Here is a 21,782-nt window from a genome sequence, read left to right on the forward strand (position 1 = left end):
AAGTGCCCTGTCTGCCCCAGGAATGGGGCAGGGCTGCGAGAGACACAGACTGAGGGTGCTGGCCTTGCTGGTGCTGCTCAGTGCTCTGGTAGCCTGTACTTCAGCTGGTTCTGGTTTCAGGGATTCCTGAATCCCTGGGTATTTTCAGCTGGCTCCTGTGTTAATTTGCACCCTGTGTCACAAGAACCTTTACCACCAGGTAGGGAAATGATTCATGAACACACCGTGTGTAAAGGGAGTCTGAGAAGTGCTCTGTAAATATATTGGGCTTCTTAATTAGACATTAATGTAGGAAGGCAGAAACAGGCATTGTTTCCAAGAATAACACTTCCGTTATTTTCAGAGCTCCAGGGATTGGGGATTAGGGGATTAGCTCTGGCCACACGCCAGCACTGTCGCTGGTGATGACTGGGCAGGCTGCACCTCGGGTGGACAGAGGGGAGGGACCGAGGGTCCTGCTCCTCTCGGGGTCTGCTGTGCACCAACAGCTGAGGGGGGCTCTGGATTCCTGCAGCTCCTACAGGTTTGCAGTGACTGGGAACCGTGAGCATCTCCCAGGCTGGGCTGTGAAGGGGGAAGGTGCAGTGTCTTGGAGCCAGGGTGAGCTGGCAAGGTCCAGTGGAGGCCTCTCTGCTCCTGGGAATTCCAGCTCTGCATCTGGGACAAAGTTGATCTTGGTCTAGCGTTGGCTTCACTCGGGTGGGTATTACTTGCACAAGTCAGCAGGATTATTTAGACATTGATGTGATGTGATGCCTTCACCCATGTACGTGTTTCTGGGAGGGACCGAGGTCTACATGGATCTCAGATTGTGTAATCTTTCAGCTTGGTTGAGGGAAGAAAGGGATGATAAAAGATAAATTTAGGTAGCTTAGTTTTCCAGAAGACTTGAGTTCTCTTTCCACATCTGCACATTGGACCACATCTCTGTGTCTGCAGAAATTCTTCTACTCCCTTCAGGTTGCCTGCAGTAGCTTTGCTGTGTTTATGGACAAGGCAAGGAAGAGGCTTTCCCTGTTATTCTGTTGCTCTCAAGCACAAACCCCACTGTCCAGGGCAGCAGCTTCTTGCCCTCTGGGTTGCCGAGTGACCTTCACGGGCAGCACCACTGCCACGGGGCAATCACACTGGGACACTCAGCTGCTGCTTTTCATATGGAGCTGGAATTGGGCAGCAGCCTGTACAGGCAGCTGGGATTAGGAGGAGTTCAAGTGGAGATGGCGCTTCCAAGTCTTCTCTGCTCTGCAGCCCGCTGGGATTCCTTCATTAGAGGGGAAGGTTTATTTGTGCGGTGGGTGAACACAACTGAGCCAAAGCTGCTGCCAGTGGCTGTACTGTCCTTGACTTAGCAAAAATACAGCTCTGCAAGTAGGATAAAATCCTCAGCAGAGCTGCCTGCCAAATGTGAACAGCTCCAGTGAACCAGGAATATCCCACCACCACCACCGAGGAGGAACAGCGCCGCTGCCTTCCACGTGGAGGAATGTGGCCCCGGAGTGTGAGCCAAGTTCCAGGAGCCCCATTGCCTCATCCCTCACCAGAGGAGGGAAGTGAAAGGTAATATCACAAAACTGCACCAGTGAGTGAGAAGTGTCATCCAGAAAAGTGCACAATAAATGGACTTAATTGTCCTTGGCCAGTAATGAGCCAGGGAGCAGGAGAGCAGAAAAAATATCACAGGAATATGGACCAAGAGGGTTTCTGCTGCTCCTGGAGCTTGGCCCCGTTTTGTCAGCTGTGGTCAACAGTGCATCTGCTGCAGGTGCTCCATGTGGGAATTCCATAGGAAATGAGCTTTGGGATGCCCAGTGCATTCCTGGTCCTTGCAGCAAACAGGGAGTGACCGGGGAAAGGCCAGGCTGGACTCTGCCCTTCATGAGAGGGAAGGGACGTGGCCACTGTAATGAGAAGGAATTGCAGTAATTGATGGTAGAATTTCCCCACAGAAATGGGGAGGGGAATGCCATTACCTGCTCCCTCACACAGTGTTTTGTGATCCCACAGATCCTATAAATGTGTCTGAGATGTTTGCAAAAGCTTTTCCCTTCCCTTGGGGCGCGGGATAGTTGCTGCTGCCCCCGACAGTTTCCAGGCTGACATCTGAGAAGGGCAAACCCCGTGTGCTCTGGCAGTTGTACCAGTGTTCTGGAGTTGAACTTTTTATTCAGTCCAAAGGTATTTTGATTCACAAATGGGCAGGTAAAAGAGAATATAAACCATTTTTTATGGCCTTTTTTTATTGTTCAAGCCTGGATTCCCATGGAGTGTGTGGAAAGCAGCTAATGCTGATTCAATGAGACAGCGTCAGAAAGGGAAATCTGTTCTCTGCATGTAGTGCCCTGGGCTCCTCTGGTGGGGGGGTTATTTATTTTTTTATAATTGGGGAGAAGTGGTGGAAAATGATGGTGTTGGAAGAAGGGCGTGTTCACAAATAATTTAAAGTACTGACATTAATTTGATTCAAAGCAATTCAGTGCCATGTTACATTATCCTGCAGTGGTGTTCCCTAACAGAAGAGCCTTTCCTTTCTCTTTGCCCCTCTGTGTGCACGGGAAAATGAGGATGAATACAGAGCTGAGGCCTTGGCTCAGGTTGACTCACCTTGGCTGGGGGTGTGAGCAGATCTCAGGGCTGGTCGTGTCTGCCCAGGCTGAGAACAGCCCCTGCTGCCCAGGGACAGGGTGTGCACGGAGCCAGGTCTCCTCTGCTCTGCAGATCCCTGGGATTTGGATGGGGACTCACATCTGCATGATCTTCATTCTCACCTGGTATCTGCCCCACTGGAGGACGTGGTGGCTCCTGTGTCCTCAGTCACTCAGCGTTGCCTGATCCACTCCTGAAGGGCCCAGCTTGGCGTGCAGCTGCTGGTCCCCTGGGCAGCAGCCAGGCGTTGGGCGTGCTCTGGGAGTGTGTGTGCCCCAGAGCTTCTTTCTATTTTCATATAGAACTTGTCATTTTATAGTAGCCATCCAGGGAAAACTGAACTGACATGTTCCAGTAGCTGTTTGCACCCAGGAATGATCTGGGAGGATCAGGAACCCACCAGAGACCCCTAAGAGGGTTTTACTGTGTCTGCTCCTGGTGAAATGCAGCGAGAACGTGGCATGACTGCAGCTGGTGGAGGCAATTAGTGCAGGACCAGGTGAGCCCCCTGCAGCTCGTGCTTGGGCTGGTGTCAGGCTCTCCCAAAACCATGAACAGCTTTGTCCTGAGCTCACTGGAGCCGGTGGGGGTAAGGAAGCCCTGCCCTGCCAGCTCCTGGCCATGCTGCCCTGCAGGGATCGTGGTCGGTCCAAGGAGTGCCTGGCCTGGTTCACACCAGCTGGAGGTACACCACCAAAACGACTTTCATTTGTTTTTGTGACATGGGGCAGCAGGCACGTTACACAGTATTGTCTGTGTGTCACTGCTGCAGCCCCCGGGAACGCGTGGCTGGGTCCCCAGACTGATTGTGCCGCCCTGGACGAGCCCGTAGGAGTGGAGTTGGACCCTCGGGTGAGGGCCTCTGCCAAGCCCTGAGTGGGAATTGCTTCTACAAGGAAATGAATTTTGTTTGGCAGCTCCCTGGTGGGTTCCAGCTGATCCTTGGGAGGTTCCCGAGGACTGTGCTTTATCCACCATGGTATGGGTGTTTGGGGTGTCTCTGGAAGGGAATGGTGAGAGTGGAGACATGCAGGAATCTGGGGCTTGAGGAGGTTTTTTGATCTGGGAAAACATGGCAGAGCTGTGCCAAAACTCCCTGGATGATGGAAATGGACTCCATGGGGAGCAGCCAGGTTGGAGTGGATTTTGAGGAGCAAAGTGGGTGGACCAGAACTGGCAATTTAGAGGATACTTATATTTGATTTATTAGTAGCTCCAGGCCCCATAAACATTAAAAAAGCCATTAAAGTAGCAGTTAATTTTTTTTCTCTCAATAAAATTGCCTGGACTTGACAACCATGACCGATTCCCTCCGTTGCCATTGTCACGCTGCCAGTCTGCATGGGGAAGAAAATGAAACAAAAATGAAGTGGCTGTGTGCTAATCTCGGATTTATTGTAGGGTTTTGTGTATGAGCCCCTTCCCCAGTCGATGCTCTGTGGAGAGCTGAGGCTTCGTTGTTGTGCCCGTGACTAAACAAATCTTTTCCTCCAGTTTTCACTGACCTACCCCAGACTGCAGATGCCATTAAGGGAAGGCACCAAACCCTGTGGATCATGAGACCAATTACAAATGCAGATTTATGTGACCAAGTGGGGTCCCCCGGCTCTGAGATTGGGGTGTGGGGCCCAGCTGTGAGATCATCAACCCAGCTCTGTGCTGAGCTGGATGTGTCTCCATCTCCCACATCCAGGCTTTTGGTGGCCAAAAGCAGAGCAATAGCAGTGATAGCAGAATCCTAGACAAGATGCAAATTGTCTCAAATGCACTGAGGGGGAAAAAGAAAAAGAGCTTTGTATGCACTGAGAGCCTTTAGCTGGAGCTCTGCTTGGGATGTTTGCAGGAGCCTTTGGAGTGTGTTTGGGTTTTGCATCTGTCGCGTTTAATAGCGGACACGTCCTGGCCCCCGTCCTGATCCCTGTCCTGGCCCCCGTCCTGGCCCCCGTCCTGGTCCCCGTCCTGGTCCCTGTCCTCCCCCGTGCCACCGCCCAGGCAGGGGCTGCTCACGGCAGCACCGGCGTGAGCCGAGCGAGGCGTCGGGGCCGCGGCACTGCTGGCCCGGCCACGCATCCCTCACGGAACAGTCCGTGCCTCAGGCCCTTCCTTAGCTGGAATGAGAGCATGGACAGACGCCAGGCTCTGGGGAAGAAGCAGCATCTGAAAATTGGGTAGTTAAATGCCTGCAGAGTGTCCTGCTGGAGGAGGAATCTGGCAGATTTTGGCAGCGCTGCCTTTGGCACGCTCGCTTTGGGGTCACCTCAGTAGCAGGAGGGGATGCTGCTGCTGCCAGGTAACCTCTGACTGTGCTTTTCTCCTTTAATGACAAACTTGGAGCCTCGCGGGCTGTTTAATTACAGTGCAAGAGGTGAAGCGTGACCAAAGCCGACCCTTCCTCCAAGAACTCCTTTCTCTGGGGGGTCGGGTGCACCAGCATCCCAGCGGAGACCGGGGGAGGACATGGGTCACTTGGCAGATCCCTGCCCTCCCACTTAGCAACCATTCTGTGCCAGCTGGGAGCTGGGATGGGACTCGCCTTACCTGGTTTCACATGTCTGACTGAGCTGATCTTTCGGCTCTTTGGGTTGCCAGCAGGAGCAGAGGAGTTCTGTCCCGGGTCATGTGTTGTGCTCCCCATGTCCCTTCCCTGGCCGAGTGCATGAGCTCAGGGAGGAAATTGTGCTCCTGTGTCCATTGCCAAGAAAAAAATTCAGCCTCTACTTTCTGGGGGATTTTTTTAGGGATCATCCCAGTTCTGGGAATAAAAAATTGCCAAAGATTTTCCTACCAAGGCTGATGGATGTGTGCACATGGTGCTGCACTGAAACCTGGATTAGTGCAGGGGTGTGTGGTCCTGGGACAAACCCTTCACAAGCTGCCTGCAGTGCAGGAAGTGCCCATGGCTGGTTCCTGACAGAGCACAAGGTGAGGTGTTGGGATGAAGAGGCTGTGGATGCCCCTTCCTTCCCAAGGGTGGGTGAAAGTGAGAGCTCTGGCCCAGGTCAGCCCCGAGCCACCCTCGCTCCACTCAGCCCGCAGAGGTGGGGCAGCTGGGAGGAACATGCAAGGTAAAAGCACTTGTCACAAGGAATCAGGTTGGAAACACGTCTTGGGAAAGTCGTTTTGATTCTAATTGGCATTTCTGAGGCTGCTGCTAGAGGCTCCTGGACTGGGCTGATGCCAGAGCACATCCCAGAGCTCTGCTCTCCGCACTGAGCCCGTCCTCAGAGGACCCAGAGAGGGGCTTGTGGGAGCCAGGGCCGGTCTGTGCCCACATCAGGGCATCTGCTGACCTGTGGCAGCACCAACAGGGACCTTTGGGTAAAACCAAAAAGCAGCAGTGGTCCAGGCAGAGCAGGTCTACCCCTTAGCTCTGAGGGGGTGTTGGGTGCAGACAGGTTTAAAGTCTGGTTTAAGCAGCTCGTCTGTACAGCTGGCAAAGGTTAAAAGATCTCCAGTGTCTTTGCATTTAATTATCTCTTTTAGTGGCAGATTATTGTTTTTCATGAGAGATGAAATCTGGATGGGTTTGAAGGACATTTCTCCTGCACCAGGGGCTGAAATGATTTGTTCAGAGCTGCTACGCTTCGTCTATCCTTGTTAAGTACCCAGGGAATATGGACTGGCACCAAGGGAATTTAATGTGACATATAAAAATAAGGAGTGTTGGAGAAAGCTGTAGGCTTCACAGTATTTAACTACCTTGTATCCTTGCTATATAGCAAGCAGCTTTCCTTGAATTTGAGATGCCAAAGGTGGGAGAACACCTACTGCCTTGCTGTGGGGCTGGCACTGGTACCCTGGGAGAGCAGGAGCCTCTATCCCTGTGCTGCTCATGTGGCAGTGTGGCTGTGCTAAAGGGGATCAGCACCAAAGGGCTCAACGTTGGAAAGTTAAGCATGAGTGAAAATGCAAATAGGCTCAGCAAGCTTTTTTAGTTTTTATACATGAAAATTACGCATCACCATTGTCACAGCTCATTTGGTTGCCAACCGTTCCTGCTGTCCGGGTGGCACGAAGGGAAGGGCTGGCTGTGAGCTCTGCCCTTGCCAGCATTGTCTCTGTGCCTCCCCAGCTCCCAACCCTGGCTCTCTACAGAGGGATGGAGCTGCAGGGCACCAAGATGGGCAGGATGGGAGAGAGAGCAGGCTCAGGCATCAGGAACTGCATATTTTGGGTACCCAAGGTGTGATGATAACCTGCTTGGGGACTTCAGTCCTTCTCTGTGCTCTTCCCCAGGCAGGGCAGTAGTAGCTCTCCAGACTGCTCACAGGAGAAATCCCATCACTTGCTCTAGCCCTCTTTGTCCTTTTCAAAAAGCCCTTCTGAAGCCTCTCCCTCTGGGAGATGAATTCCTCTCACTTACACTTTCTCCAAGGACCTTCTGGCAACCCCTACAGCAGTGCTGCAGCATCAACAGTGCCAGGTGAGGTGCCTGTCAGGGGAGTTAATCCCTTTTAATCTCTTCCCTCCTCCCCTTAGCCGAGCACACAATCTCCTGCTGTTACAGGAGACAGGACAAATGGCTTAAAATTTGTGAGAAAGGGAAGGGATGTTTCTGTCTTTCTGGGGGGATGCTGCTGCACACCAGCCAGAGGTCACTGCCCCAGCAGCAGCAGCAGCCCCTCGTGTTACTCACGGGGGGGTTTGTTTACAATCTGACAGAGCTGCTCTCGTGCACGAAAGGGGCACCCTGGAGCCTTCAGCATCAGTCTGCCTCTTACTCATTTTGTGCAGTTGAGGGGTGCACAGAACAGCTCCTGTGACGTGGTTCCATCCATGCATGGTGTGTTATGTGCAGCATCACCACCCAGGGGAGCCCTGGTGTCCTGACTCCTCCTGCTGTTTAAACAACTCTCAGACAAATGTCTTTGTGCTGCAGCTGTTGGCTCAAGCTCTGCCATGGTGGTGTCCCCCAGCCCTCCAGGAATCGAGTGTGTGCAGATCCAGGCTGCCAAGGCAGAGGGATGCAGTGGAGCCACGGCCATGGGCTGTGGAGACCTCTGCCTCCCATCACCCCTGCTTCTGTTTGCTAAATGACTGTAGTCTGGGCTCCAGGGCAGGTCCTGTGACCTGGGCATCTCTTACCTATGGCATTAATTCCCTGTTTCCCTGGACTCTTTTCTGTGGCTGAGGGAAGCGCAGCTCTTGGGCAGAGCCGTGTGCTGTCCTGCCCTGCTGTCCTGCCCTGCTGTCACTGTGCCAGGCCGTGGCAGGGGTGAGAGTGATGCTGCTGAACAGGGGCTCACGAACCAGGCAGGGGCAGGGACATGCTCGGGGTGGGGATGGCTGCTCGGTGGGCAGCTCACTGCCTTTGGCTGCTGCATTTAAGCAGGTTTCACTCAGCAAAGCACACAATCTGAAATCCCACAAACGTGTGGATGGAAAGGAATAGGAAGCACTTGCTGCCCTGTGTGGGGGAGGCCTGGCAACCTGCCCCTCACCTTCTCCCCCCCCGGCCGGCCCACCCCCCCACAGCCGCCTTTAATTGGGTTTCTCTTAAAAAACCAAAATGTGGAACAGCGAAGCACTGTCAGCACAGACCTTCTGCTGGGACTCTCTGGGGAGCAGAGGGAGGCAGGGCCAGGGAGGGGGTTCGGGCTCGAGCTGAAACCTTTGGTCACACAGCAGTGTGGCTCTGCCAGCCGTGGGGAGACGTGCCCAGGCTTCCTGCTGAGCTCTGCCCAGGTATGAGGGCAGGGAATCAGGTTGTGGTGGGTGGAGGCTCTTAAATGGGGGCAGAGTCTGTGTGCTCCTGCTCTGCAGGGGGAAGGGGGCAGAAAATTGGCTTTAACAGTGCAGTGTGTGGTGACAGGAGCATCTCTGCCAGAGCAGGTGGCTGCCTTCTGCCCGGGGCTGGAGGAGACACCTGACCTTCCCCTGCTCCCAGTGAAGGCAAAACAGGTTTCTCTGTGGCTGTGGAGGGAGGTTGAGCAGAGCCAAGGGCCCCTGCTCAGGCATGGAGGGGGCTGGAGTTTGTCTGGATGTTTTACACAGCAATAAACACGTCTGTGCATCCCATGGGAGGTGGCTGCAAGCTGTGACCCAGGGCTAAGGGCTCTAAGTGGAACCCAGAGCAGGGTGGGAAGGGAGGGCATTGCTCCATGTGCCACAGCCCTGCTTGTGTCAGCCCTCTGGGTGCCTGAGGTCAGTATATGGGGCAGAGCTCCAGCCTTGGGCACCTTCCTCCTCCTTCTGCCAGGACATGCTGGGAGGTGAGGTCAGGAGGGTGCTGTAACCACCTGATCTCTACTCCTGCACCTGATGTTGCTCCTGTTGTCCCCTGCTCCCGTGTCACTCCCTCCTGTCCCCCCCACAGGGCTGTAATGTCATGGAAGACCAGGACCTTCGGGACATTGGGATTGGGGACCCGCAGCACCGCCGGAAGCTGCTCCAGGCTGCTCGTTCCCTCCCGAAGGTGAGCACCGATGCTCTCCATGGAGCAGGGACAGGGCTTTGCCCAGCATGGCTGTGGACTCAGGGGAAAACAAAAGCCAGTCCCTGTGTCTCTGGCCACAGAGGGATCTCAGGGGCTATGGGAAGGGTTCTGGGAATAGCAGGGAAGAGGAGGATTATACTGGTCTGCCAGGCTATGCAGATGGTGGTGGCTCCATGCTGGGGAGAGGGTGACTGTTCCTCCTGCCAATCCCAAGAGCATTTCTTGTTTATACAGTGATTTTGTTACTGTAAAGTGCTAGTGGAGATGTGCTGTAAACTGATTTTCATTGACCCTGTATGCCTCTGGATCCCTGCAGCTTTTAACCCCTTTCTTGTGCTTTCACAGTTGAAACCCCTGGGCTGTGATGGGAACAGCCAGCCATCAGTTCCTGCATGGCTTGACTCCCTGGGGCTGCAGGATTACATCCAGTCCTTCCTCTCGAGTGGCTACAGCTCTATTGACACTGTGAAAAACCTCTGGGAGCTTGAGATAGTAAATGTGAGTGTTGCCTCTCTCTGGCCAGGGTACCAAGGTCCTACCCCCTTCCCTGGGGCTGAGACTTGCCACGAGTCATCTCACGAAGCCACTTTGTGCCAAGGGCAGGAGAGCCCACAGTGACCATGGTCTGTCCCTGCAGGTGCTGAAGGTGAACCTGCTGGGCCATCGGAAGAGGATCATCGCCTCGCTGGCAGATAGGCCCTACGAGGAGCCCCCGGCCAAGCCGCCACGGTTCTCGCAGCTGAGAGTGAGTCCCTGCTCGTGGTCCCTGCCTGGCTCGTGTGGCTGTGAGGGCGTGTCAGTGCTGGGAGAAATCTTGGCGTGTCCAGTGTGTCTGTTCAGCTCCTCACCTCATCCTCCCCAGCCACCCAGGCAGCAAGTGCCAGTGCAGGCGTGACCCTGTGATTGCAGTGAGTGGGGGAAGGTCACACCCAGCCCTTGCAGGTCAGCCTCTGGATGCTGTCCCACAGGGAAGGTCAGGCCACTCCTTGGGATCAAGTGCCTGCACTGGAGGGGTATAGGGTGCCACCCCCACCTCTGCCCTGCACCAAGGGGAATGCTGAGCCCACTTCCTCACCCTGGTTTCCTGGCCAGACACGCAGCAGTCTTTGGCAGGCAGGATTGACCCAGCCCATCTGGAAAAGGGCTGCAGCTGGGGCCTGGTGTTTGATTGCACCGTTGGGAGCCGGAACCCATCTCCCTGGCCTGGCTGGGCTGCTGAGAGCTCACGCTGTCACTGCCAAATAGCACTCAATGAGATGTGTGGATGTTGATTTTTGCTGCAGGAGTGGCAGCATTTGGATGTCAGGCCCTTGTTATGGGAGTTGTCTGGGAGGGAGTGTCACGTTCCCATTCTTCCTGAAAACTGGCATTTGAGAACTGAGTTTGGCAAAAGCCACGGGGCTCGCAGCGACCCTGAGAGCTCAGGACTGTGGTGGCATGTGCTGCTGCCTCCTCACAGTGATTGCAAATCAGCTTCCTGGAGCAGGAATTGGAATGATTAGAGTTTCCCCATCCTAAGCATCCTGTTCTTGCTCTGCTGCAGAGCTCTGCATTCTTGTCCTGCATTCCCAAGTCTTCCCAACACAAACAGCCTTAGCCAAAGTGAGTTGGGCTGCTGTGCCCTACTTGCTCACATGGGATATTTTAGGAACCACGTTCAGGTGTGAGAACAGAGAGGGTTCACGTTGGTGCTACACCAGGAGGGTGCCAGGCCTTTGCCCACTGCTCATCCCCATGAGATGGATGAGACTGAAGGCAGCAGGGCTGGGGGGGAAGAAGGGTCCTTGGGTGCAGCTCAGCTGATTGAGATGCTGCCTGGGGAGGCTGGGTGAGAGAATGGGCCATTTGCAGCATTTCCTGGCGCTGCAGCTGGTGCGATCCAGGCTGGCTCCAGCATGGGGGGCGGAGGGACATCAATGGCAAATCAAGCGAGTGGGTTGAATGGGACTAAATGGGACTAATGTGGCTGCAGCTGTGCGGGGGCTCCACTCCTGGGCTGGCTGATCATCAGCACCCTGGGGTGCTTTGCTCAGTGCTTTAGGGGAGCCCGTTCCTCTGTAAACACCCTGCCTGCAGCCCGGTGTGTCCCCTGCCCCTGGGACGAGCTCGCAGAGGCAGAGGTGTGCTGGGCAGAAGGGGCTGCATACCTGGCTGAAACCATCCTCGAGCAAATTATGGGGCTCGTGCAGAAGATAAAGGGTGGGATCATTGGCACTGAGGCAGGAGCCCCCAGAGCAGGAGCTGACCCCATTAGCTCTGCTCTCTGCACCCTGTGCCAGGCAGTGTAGAGGGGAGTGATGGGGGGCACAGCCCAAACTGACTGGGAGCCTTTGTGGTGTCTGTTCTTTTCAGTGCCAGGACTTGATGTCCCAGACCTCATCGCCCCTGAGCCAGAATGACAGCTGCACAGGCAGATCTGCTGATCTCCTGCTGCCCTCCGGGGACACCAGCAAGAGGCAACACGACCGCGGCACTGAGGTTGCTCCCTACTCCAGAGCTGAGCGCTACAAAGCACAGGTCAGTGGGTGCTTTAGTGTCCCAGTGGCCCTCTGTGCAGGCTGCCCTCTCTCTGGAGCCAGGGAGGAGGTAGGGTGATGCAGAGCTGGTCAGGCTCAGCTTTCCTCAGGCATTAGAGGCAGCGGCTCCTTTATGCCTCGGTTTCACCTCAAAAACAGGCAGCTCGTGCTTCCATCAGAGCTGGCACTTTCATCTGCCATGTGCTGCCTTCACCCAGCCCCTGGGGGGCTTGGCCATTGCCAGCCTCAATCACCTCAGCCCAAAGAGCCCTCCTGAGAGTTGTTTCAACCCAGGTTGGACCTGTTGTGGCTTCACATCCATGTTTCTTCCTTCCAGGAGGACCGTCGGGAATCCAAGCTGACCCTGCGCCCCCCCAGCCTGGCTGCCCCATATGCCCCAGTCCAAAACTGGCAGCACCAGCCCGAGAAGCTCATCTTTGAGTCCTGCGGGTACGAGGCCAATGTAAGTGGCTTTTGGCTTGTGGGTGTGATGAGGATGAGGAGGCTCTGGGGTCAGGCCATTGCATGTGGAGTTGTAGGGCCATGGCATTGCCTTGGCAGGGTTTAACATCTCCCCCTCCTTCAAACAGTACTTGGGCTCCATGTTGATCAAAGACCTCCGAGGGACAGAGTCTACACAGGATGCTTGTGCCAAGATGAGGGTACGGGGGCCCTGGGGCCGCTTGCAGCCTGTGGTGGATGATGTGGATTGGGGGATGGGGGATCTCAGTGAAGCTGTGGTTCCCCAAACCCTGTGGGGGCCCAGACCACCAAACAGGCAGTGCCACTCTGCTGAACTGCCCCTCCCCAGCACTGTTCCCTGTAGCTGGAAGGTCTGTGCAGTGGGAGAGTGGGTGTTTTCACTGGGGAAGGGGTGGCTGGGTTCACTTCAGGTCCCCATCCCTCCCCTTCTGTTTCCACCGGGAGCTTGCTTTCCTCCCTCTGGTCCAAGACCCCCAAAACCTGCCTGTATGGGCCTGGGGTCTCTGGGGTGGGCTGGGGCAGGGGTGAAGAAGGGAGCATCTATTCACAACTGGTCACTTGAATGTTCTTGTTTCTGAAGAAATCCACGGAGCACATGAAGAAGGTCCCGACCATAATCTTGTCTATCACATACAAAGGGGTGAAGTTCATCGACGCCTCCAACAAGGTGAGCTGCAGATGCCTTGGAGTTGGTGTCTGGAGGGACAAGACCTGCAGTCCCACCTGCCTGGGGGCTGCAGGTCACTTTTTGTGGCTCCAGAAGCCACGGCTGGTCCTGGGGAACTGCTCAGGCTGTGGGGGAGCACCAAGGTGATGATGGTTACCTAAGTGCCAAAGGCTTGGCAGACTAGCTGTTTGTGGGCCATGTTGCCATTTATTCTTGCCGTGGGAGGGAGCTGGGACTGGTCCAGCTGGGAGACTCCCCCTCCCTGCTCCCAGGACACACTCCACAGCCACCGTTTGCTGGGTGTATTTGCCATCCCCAGAAGGGTGACAGGTGCTTGTGGTTGACCCTGGCAGAATGTCATTGCTGAGCACGAGATCCGGAACATCTCCTGTGCTGCTCAGGACCCCGAGGATCTCTGCACATTTGCCTACATCACCAAGGATCTGCAGACCAGCCACCACTACTGCCACGTCTTCAGCACTGTGGATGTGGTGAGTGAGTTACTGCATTGCATCTCCCAGTCCTTTACAGTTTTATCTCTCAGCTTTGTTAGCAAGTCACAGACCAGGATCTAGTCCCTTCTAGGGTTCCTTCACCATTTCTACCCTAAAACAGTGCTGGCTCCAAATGCCTTTACTTTGGACCTCTGTGGACAGTATTTGTCTGGCTTTGTTCCTGCAGTCTCCAGCGCCGAATAAAGCAGGGCAGGAGCTTTCCCTTCTGGGGAATGTGCCATGCACAAACCCCTCACATGCTCTCAATTATGTTGTGAGCATAATGGGCTGATTTAACAACCTTTTAACTCACTGAGAAGGTGGAAGCATGATTCGCTTTTATACTTGGGCAAAATCAACGGCATGAGATGTTTGGGCTTTTTTTCTTTATGCTGCTGAACTGTGGTGCTGGTGGGGCTAAGAGGCAGGCAGGAGGTCCTCGGGGAGGTGTGGGGACTGTGCACAGGGTGACCTGACAGCTTTGTGCTCTGTGTTCTCTCCAAGAACCTGACGTACGAGATCATCCTCACGTTGGGGCAGGCGTTCGAGGTCGCCTACCAGCTGGCCCTCCAAGCCCAGAGAGCAAAGTCTCTTGGTGCTGGAGCAGGAGAAACGATTGAAACAAAATCTTCCAAACCAGTGCCTAAACCGCGAGCCGGCATGAGGAAATCTGCGGTACGTGTGTGCGGGAGGGAGCAACTGCTGGTCTGAGCTGGGCTTTCCCTTGGGCACCACACGCTTACACCTCCCCTGGGTGGTGGGGGGAGCCCAGGTGTGGCTGAGGTGCCTGTCAGTGCAGGTGCTGCTGACATGCAGGTCTGTGCCTCTGTCAGTCCTGCGGCGGGGTTGGGGCTTCCCCCGGTAGGGGTAGGGCAGGCAGAGGTGGAAATGGCCTGGTGGAATGAGGCTTAAGGGCCCTGCTGGGTCCAGCACAGCTTCCATGTGCAAACCCTGCAGAGCTGCAGTGAGATCCATAGGTGACCTGCAGTTTGCAGTACAAGATTCCTCTGTAGCCAAAACCAGCCAAGACTGGAGCTGCTGAGGAGCAGGGACTGCTGCCATAAGCCACTGCCTTCCTTTAATGTCTCCTTTTGTCTGTGTTCTGCTTGCTCCCCCCGCTCAGGTGCCGCTCCCTCCCGACACCCGCTGTTGTTACTGTCACACCTGTACAACACACCGCCCCTCCTACCTGCCGCTGCAGTCTGTTAGTCCCGGAGCGAAGGTCTTTACCCTTCTTCCTGCCATCCTCCCTTCCGAACTCACCCGGGCTGCCTCCCCACTCCCCGTGTCTCCTGCTGTGCTCCCGTGTCCTGCCTCGCTGCTGTCCTCCCCCTGCTCGTTCCAGCCCGTGCCGTGGGTTCGGACGAGCCCCAGGGATGTGCTGCTCCCACCTGCTCCTGCTCAGCAGTGTGGCAGCTCTCAGCTAACTCTGCTGCTCTTGCTGGTGGTGGTAACTTCTCTGTGGCACCCTGATTTAGGAGGACAAAAGGAAAGAGCCGTGCTTGGTCAGGAGAGTAAATCACACGGGAGCTCACCTGCCAGGAGCTGTCTCCCTCTCTCCTGTTTTTGTAGCGCTCCATTTTTCATGCTTGTTTGAGATGAGTTAAGCTGTCACCGAGGATGACAGGGACTCGCAGCCTAACGCAGGAAGTCATCTCGGGGTGCTGGGTTGAGACTGACGTGGCCAGACATGTTTTAGATGTGAAGGACTCAAATGTCTGCCCAGCAAGAGCTGCTTCCTTGCCCACGTGCACGTTTCTGGGACGGGCAGTAGGCAGAGCAGCAGTTGCTCTGTGCTTTGAATCCCCACTTGTTCTGTCCCAGAAGCATGGGTGACCTAACATGCCCTTTTCTCCGTATTTTCTAGCTGGATCCCCCTGAAGTGGACCAAGACTCCCAGTCTCATGCCAGTGTCTCCTGGGTCGTGGACCCCAAGCAGGACTCCAAGCGGACCCTCAGCACTAAGTATGAGACCACTATCTTCTAAAGCCGACACCGCGTCCGCCCCGTCTAACCGTGCCTTTGCGATCTGATCTGTCTGCTCTTCTAAACTCCCTCTTCCTCCAGCTGCTCGCCCTGAGCCCGTGTAGGCACCACGTCCAAGGCAGCAGCACTTAGGAGACTGTAGACTTAAACAGCTTTTGTACCTGATCGCTGCTGAACACTGTGAATCTCCTTACTCGGAAACAAGGGTAACGCGCTGTAGCTGAATGTGAGGCGGGAGGAGCAGAGGGCAGGCTGGGAGTCGGAGATGTGGATCCAGGAAAGCCGCCTGCCGTTTTCACGTCTTCCCCCTCGCTCTGGCACTGTGAATCCCTGGGGCAATGTGACACTCCCCAGGCCTTTTTTTCTATCTCACCTTGTCCTTGGACTGATGGAGACCTCTTGTCTCTGCGGTGCACACACTCCCTTCTCCTAGATCCTCCTCTTCCCGACTGAGCCACGGCTGTATACTGTTCAGTGAACTCACCTCTCCTTCCCTGCCAGTCGAGTTGACACTAACCACTGTGATGCTCTCTGCAAATAACACGCGGGCACTCCATTTCTCACCGTGACCCTTGCCCGCAGCCTCGCTCCTCAGAGCCCGGCACAGAACCCGCTCCGCTGGGGGAGCGCTGGTTTGGGCCGGGTGTGATCGTTCCCACTGTGAGCTCTGTCCCCTTGGAGATGAGGGGGGGGTGGTTGCATGCATTTCAGTCCCTTGTAGGTTTTTCTTCACCCCATAGTCCTCCTGTTTACACTCATCAGACTACTCGTGAGCTCTGGGCGTAGTTCTCATGGGGCAGCCTGTGGTTAAGCTTCCAAAGGCACATGTTGCTGTTAGCCCCGGGCTGGGGAGGGGAGGTGTGGGCTGGACACCGAAAGCAGCAGTTGGCATCAGCAGAGAGAGGTCAGGGAGCAGCCCTGGGTTATTTGCTCCTCATGTTAAGGGCAGCAGCAGCTTGTCCAAGCTTTGCTGGGGCTTTAGAGCTGCTGCCTCGAAGCTTCCATTTCCCCAGACTTGCGGCCAAATCTGATGTTTCAAAGTCTTTATTTAGCTCTTTCTCAGGAATGAGTTTGATCTCCCAAGTCATTTGTGACTTAATGGTACTGAGTGGCAAACTGACTTCAGACTGAGGGCTGTGCTAGTGCGGATCCAAGCAAGAGGACTAAAAGTAAAAGGACTGTCTTAGAGGAAAAAAAAGGAAAGCTCAGTCTAGTAAATACATTTCATGTGCCACAGAGCCCCTGATATAGAGCCAGCACTGCCCAGGTGCTGCAGTGCCACCCTGCCAGCCCAGGCCTTGTGGACAGAACGTTACTGTGCCTCAGGTGCTCCTCGAGGCTGGGTTTGGGTTCCATCAGCAAAATTCCAAGCTGTAAGAGTGCCCTAAGGTTCCTGTATCCCTCAAAGAGAAACTGCCTCACTGGTGGGGGTGGCAGTGCAGTTTCTACGTGTAGGCATTCACCATGCAGTTGCCACACGTCCGCCCAACTTCAGAGGGTCTGAGCTCTGAGCTTTTCATTCCCCCCTGCTCTCAGCTGGGAAGGGCAGGTTCCTCCACACTTCCTAAATCTGGGTCACTAGAGCATGTGCCTTTCTAAGGGTGACCAAGCCCAGCAGGGATCACAGGCAGCCCTGCCCAAGCCACGACACTGCCAGTGTGTGTGTCCGTAGCCCTCACTCTCGTGTCCCATCTCCGGGGCCATTCGCCTCGTCTTTCCCAGCACGTGTTTTTGTATGACTTGGAAATTCATTCCATTATCTCCCTTTCTGTTTGCCTCTGCGAAGCTGAGCTCCAGGCAGCCGTCTCCTACCATGGAATGTAGTTACGGGGCAGAGACCTGGGACGCAGTGGCTGCTGACATGAAGATCATCTCCCTCTGGCACAGGCGGCTGCCTTGGAGTGGGTGCGTGGCTGCTCGGTGAGGGCTCCCAGAGCAGAGGGGGAAGGGACTCAGCCCCCGCTGAGGAAAACCACTCTCTCCTTTCCTTGGAGACTTGGAGGCAGAGAGCGATGTCGCCTTTTCTAGTTTGAGACAAACGTCTTTCGACCTGTTTCTTTTTTAACGTGTGAAACGACACAGAGCAAATGCAGTTCACGGTTTCAATGTAGCACCGCAGCTTTTTGTTGAGGAAAAAGCCCGAAATATTTACTGAGAATCCCACAGTCCAGCGAGGAGTACGATAGAAAGTCTTAGCAGGGGCATGGTGTGCACATCTCTGACGGTACTTACTCTGCTTCAGCTCTGGGTGAACAGGAGAGAACGTCAAACTCTTGGATATTGCTTCCTCCCGTGTGAGAGCCGTGCGGGGTAAGTCTGCATCCTGTTCTCCAAGCCACTCCATGCTTTTGTAGCAAATGGAAGTTACTTGAGGAAAAGAGTCTGCAAAGGATCTTTCCCCCCAGAGCAGTTGTGGCCAATATCCCCAATGGTACAAAGCTTCCTTATCCCCTGAACTGTCGCGTTGCAATACTTGACATTTCTATGGCAAGGACCCCGTTTCTTCCCATTTCCGCATTGAATTCCTGGGGACGACTCCCTCCTCCAGCCTCTGTGCACCTGTCTTGTTTTTAAATGCAGTTATGCCCTGAAGGGTTGGGGGTTTTTAAGTATATTCAATTGTGATTTAGCACTTTTTTGATACTAGCTCATTATTTAATTAGTGCAACAGTTTCAGAAGATGAACAAATAAGGAGTTAAACTTTGGGCATTACACTGAAACAGTCCATTCCTGAGGATAAACCACATCAGTCTGAGGGTGGCTTGGCCCTGTGCAAGCCCAGTGTCCCCAAAGACACAACCTCGAAGGTGCTGTGTGCTTGCTTTTCTTTTGAATTACAGAGTGTTTAACAGTGGTTTGGGCTGTGACTGACATGTTTTCAGACTGTTCCCCTCAGGGGAGAATATTAATATAGTTGTGATTTAAATTCTTCAGATGCAAAATGTAGCGCAGTGCGTCCCTTACGATCTTGTCAGGCCTTTTCAGGGCTGTGGGACCTGCTGCTGCACGGGAACACTGTGCCCAGGTAATTCCTGTTTAACTCCAGTTGCTGCTGTATGTCAGGATTTCCTTTAATCTCTCTCACAGTGAGGCTGGGAGAGAAGCAAACCGTGATCCTGAGGGCTCAGACCTGTAAAGGATTGGGAGGGAGAAGTGAAGATTTTGGGTGAAGCTGATGAATTTAGGAAACCTAACATTCCTTGTTATGCACATGTTGCAATTCATACTGGTGTTAAGTGTAAATATTTGGTGTGTTGGCAACAAGTCGTTGGCGAGATTGCAAATTGAACCTCTGTTTGGGAGGTTTCTTTTCTGACACGTGAGCTTTTTGGAGGTTGGCTTGGAGGTGACATGGTGATGAAGACTCCAATCTTCAGGGACTGGGCTCGGTGACCCTGGTGGTCCATTCCAGCCCCACGTGTAACCCTGTGGTTGTCTTTAGTGATCCAACCGTTCTTTAGCCAGATACTCCCTTTCTCACCTGACAGAACAGTTGTTTTAGCAGTTCAGTGCGGTGGGATCTCTCAAGGGAGTCAGTGCTGGAGACTGACCCTGGGCCGTGCCAATTGCTGGCTCCCGGCCACATTAACCCACCCACTGCACAGTATTCGGGCTCTTCCTCCCTGCAGGGTTTTGTGGTATCTGGAGGAAAGTGCCCCAAATTTCTGGTGCTGAATATGACTTTGCATCAAACTGCATCTGCTGTATTTACCTGCCTGGGAGAAGGTGGGGCTGCCCTGGGCCTTGTTCCCCTCTTTAAGGACAGATTGTGTTTCACAGACTTTGGTTTGTGGGCTGAGCCCTCACTCACGGCCGGCAAACGGAGATGCTGAGTTTTGTCTTTTTTTATATAGGAGGGGATGATTTTTTTTTTTTTCAAATTGAAGATGCTTTATCCTTTTTTATTTTGTGTTTACAAAGAAAAAAACAGCGCTAATCTTAGCTGTTCCGCTGACTTTAAACTTGCTTTGGGATTGTTCTTTTTAGAAGAAATTATGCAACCTTTTTGGGGTACACGCCTGTCCCCTTCCCAGGGAGAAGATATGGCACCTTCCAGGCTGTACATGTCGTGAATTCTGTACCTTCAGGAGGCTGCTGAGACACAGAGCAGATGCCAAATAGCACCAGAACACGTCCCGTTCTGTGTGCAGCTGAGGTGGAGCCAATGCTTTAATGCTCCTTCCACCCACCTCATAAGTTTCCAGCAGCAGCGTTTCCCCAGCTCTGCTCACATCAGTTCCGTGCCGTCAGATCTGTGGTTTGGAGCCGGTACAGTGCTCACAACGCTGCCTTGTTGCAAAGGTCTCCCTTTTAGGTCTCACATTGGTATTACTTAATTGCATTTTTTTTCCCAAAAGAAAGTACCTGTGCTGCTCTCACTAAGTCAACCCAGCTCAGACATTTTTCTTACCCATGGAAGAATAACCTGGGATTCCCTGACAGGGTAGAGACAGTCAAGTTCAGTTTGCAATGTGGACATTTTTGCTAATTGTGATGTATGGCAGTGGGGCTGATTTGTATACAAATGTTATTTAATCTGTCTGTATTTTGATACTTGAATTTCCTTTTATTTCTTGTATATACAATTGTTAATCTGTTCGAATTTGTCTGAATTTTAAACATCTTGTGGTACCAAACGTAACCAATCTGTGCAACAACATAGACTGACCTCACTACAACAAGGCGAGATTGTAAATATTCCTGGGCTTCCAGCAGTCGTTTTGTTGTTTTCATAATTGTACAACTTAGAACAGACCGAATTAATAAACAACCTTAGACACACGTTTGTGCTGTTGTCTGTGGCCTCAGTGTTGTACCCAAGTCTCTTGGGTGTCTGTGTCAGACCAGTTCTTGTCCTGTGGGCACCAGCCCGGGGGGTTTGGGGCCATGCAGGGGGGACAGCACTGGGGGCTGAGCAGCTGCTTTGGTTGAAGCTGCTCTTTTTTGCAGCTAGTCATAATGACCCAAATATCGAATATTATTGAGACAAACTAATTTATGCATAAAATTGCATCCACATGTTCTGTTAAAGACAGCGCAAGGGTCTGCAGCCACTGTGGGTGTGTTCTCCACAGATTTTCATGTCAAGTAAAATCTGGCTGATGTAAAATACTAAATACGCCAGGGATTGCTAAATTTATACTTTATGTTCCATTTCTAATATCTCAGCAAGTCAGGTTTTCAGGCTGACTCTGAAACACACGGAGCTGGGTGAATGGTTTGAAAGACTGTGCAGTTTTATCCCTCACAGCCACAGCCCTGGCTGGGACCAACACAGCAGAGGTTACAGGCCCAGGGCAGAATGAACACCTTGAATTAAAAAGGCCTGAGCTGCACTGCAGTTCAATGAGCTCCACAGCCCCCTTACCTTCCCCCTCAAATGCTGGCAGGTTTTTTGAGGAAAGAAGGCCACTACTTTTGTACTTTAGAGGTTTATTCAGATCCTGACATACCAAGGAGCACTTCCCACTGACCCTGGTTGGGTGGACTTTTACAAGCTGAGGCAGGATCTGAGAAATTGGAGAATGGATCCAACTCCTGCCTGGTACACGGAGAATGTGATGAAAAATAATCCGGCCTGTGTCTGGGAGAAGCACCTTCCTGAGAATTCCCGGACTCCTGCCTGTTTGGTGCCACTCATCCAAACCTGTACCCAACTTCCAGCAGCTCTTCCTGAATGGGGAACGGCCTTTGGGGAAATCTTTTTGAGAATTATGTCCATCAAAGAAAATTAAAAGGCTGAGGAAGGAATGAATCCACTGCCTTCCAGGGAGTAAAAGTATGAAAACAGAAAATTATTGGTCAATCAACCTTTGCACAGAAATCTCCTGTGAGAGAAGCACAGCACTTTTCAGGGAAACTCTCCAAGCCCTCAGAGAAGACCCAACAGAACATTTTTCTAGCTAGTGCTTGTTTTTGCAGTGAGAGTGTGTCAGGCACTTAAACAGCTCTTCAGCTCAAATGTTGACACCTCAGAGGGAGCTCCTCTGCAGAGTGTGCTTTGTTCTTGTCATAGTCACAGCTTACACAGCTGGAGCCTCTAAATCTTTCCATGCTAGTGAGTCATACCTGACACCAGATTTAAGAACTTCTTAGTACATCATAAAGCATTGAATAAATAAAACAGGCTCCAACTTCTTCAACTTATTTCAGGAGCTATCCTATTTTCTTGTTATTTCTAGTGTCATACCCGAACCACCTCCTTCCCCATTCTCACACGTTTTCTGTTACGTGACAGAGAGAAGCCAAGCCTATGTAGATATACACATCTATAGACAGATCTGTGTACACACACACAGACTTTGTGGACGAAGCTGATCCCTGGCAGTCCCACGTGGCTCTGATGACAATTTCATGCACATGGAAATGTAAGTCCGTAGCTCCTCCAAGGAGGGAACTGGTGCAGGGCTGGCTGCACAAAAGCGGGATAAAAGTAAGAGAAGAATGCGGAGGAAGGGGGGTTAAAAGCATTACGGAGCAGCTTTTGAGTAAAAACGTGCGGGTTCGTGCTCAGACAAATCACCTGCTGTGGGTGTGAGGGGACGCTCCTCCCCGC

At 53.2% G+C, this 21,782-nt stretch overlaps 1 protein-coding gene across 3 annotated transcripts in view; it reads left to right on the top strand.

The window, feature by feature from the left end:
* Positions 1-20,008, top strand: part of ANKS1A (ankyrin repeat and sterile alpha motif domain containing 1A) — a 58,659-nt gene extending 38,651 nt beyond the window's left edge. For 2 of the 3 annotated variants that reach the window (XM_018079730.2, XM_018079731.1), the window contains 10 exons: positions 8,960-9,058; positions 9,425-9,577; positions 9,717-9,824; positions 11,432-11,596; positions 11,933-12,058; positions 12,186-12,257; positions 12,659-12,745; positions 13,099-13,236; positions 13,744-13,914; positions 15,107-20,008. In XM_018079730.2, coding sequence (XP_017935219.1) covers positions 8,960-9,058; positions 9,425-9,577; positions 9,717-9,824; positions 11,432-11,596; positions 11,933-12,058; positions 12,186-12,257; positions 12,659-12,745; positions 13,099-13,236; positions 13,744-13,914; positions 15,107-15,226 — 1,239 coding nt within the window. In that variant the 3' untranslated portion in view covers positions 15,227-20,008. The remainder of the gene's footprint in view (positions 1-8,959; positions 9,059-9,424; positions 9,578-9,716; positions 9,825-11,431; positions 11,597-11,932; positions 12,059-12,185; positions 12,258-12,658; positions 12,746-13,098; positions 13,237-13,743; positions 13,915-15,106) is intronic. The other variant, XM_018079729.1, reaches the window with a different exon arrangement.
* Positions 20,009-21,782: the final 1,774 nt, after the last annotated feature.

This window comes from Manacus vitellinus, unplaced genomic scaffold, assembly GCF_001715985.3.
Source record: "Manacus vitellinus isolate BGI_N305 unplaced genomic scaffold, ASM171598v3 scaffold_47_pilon, whole genome shotgun sequence".
In the NCBI taxonomy this organism is placed as follows: Eukaryota; Metazoa; Chordata; class Aves; order Passeriformes; family Pipridae; genus Manacus; species Manacus vitellinus.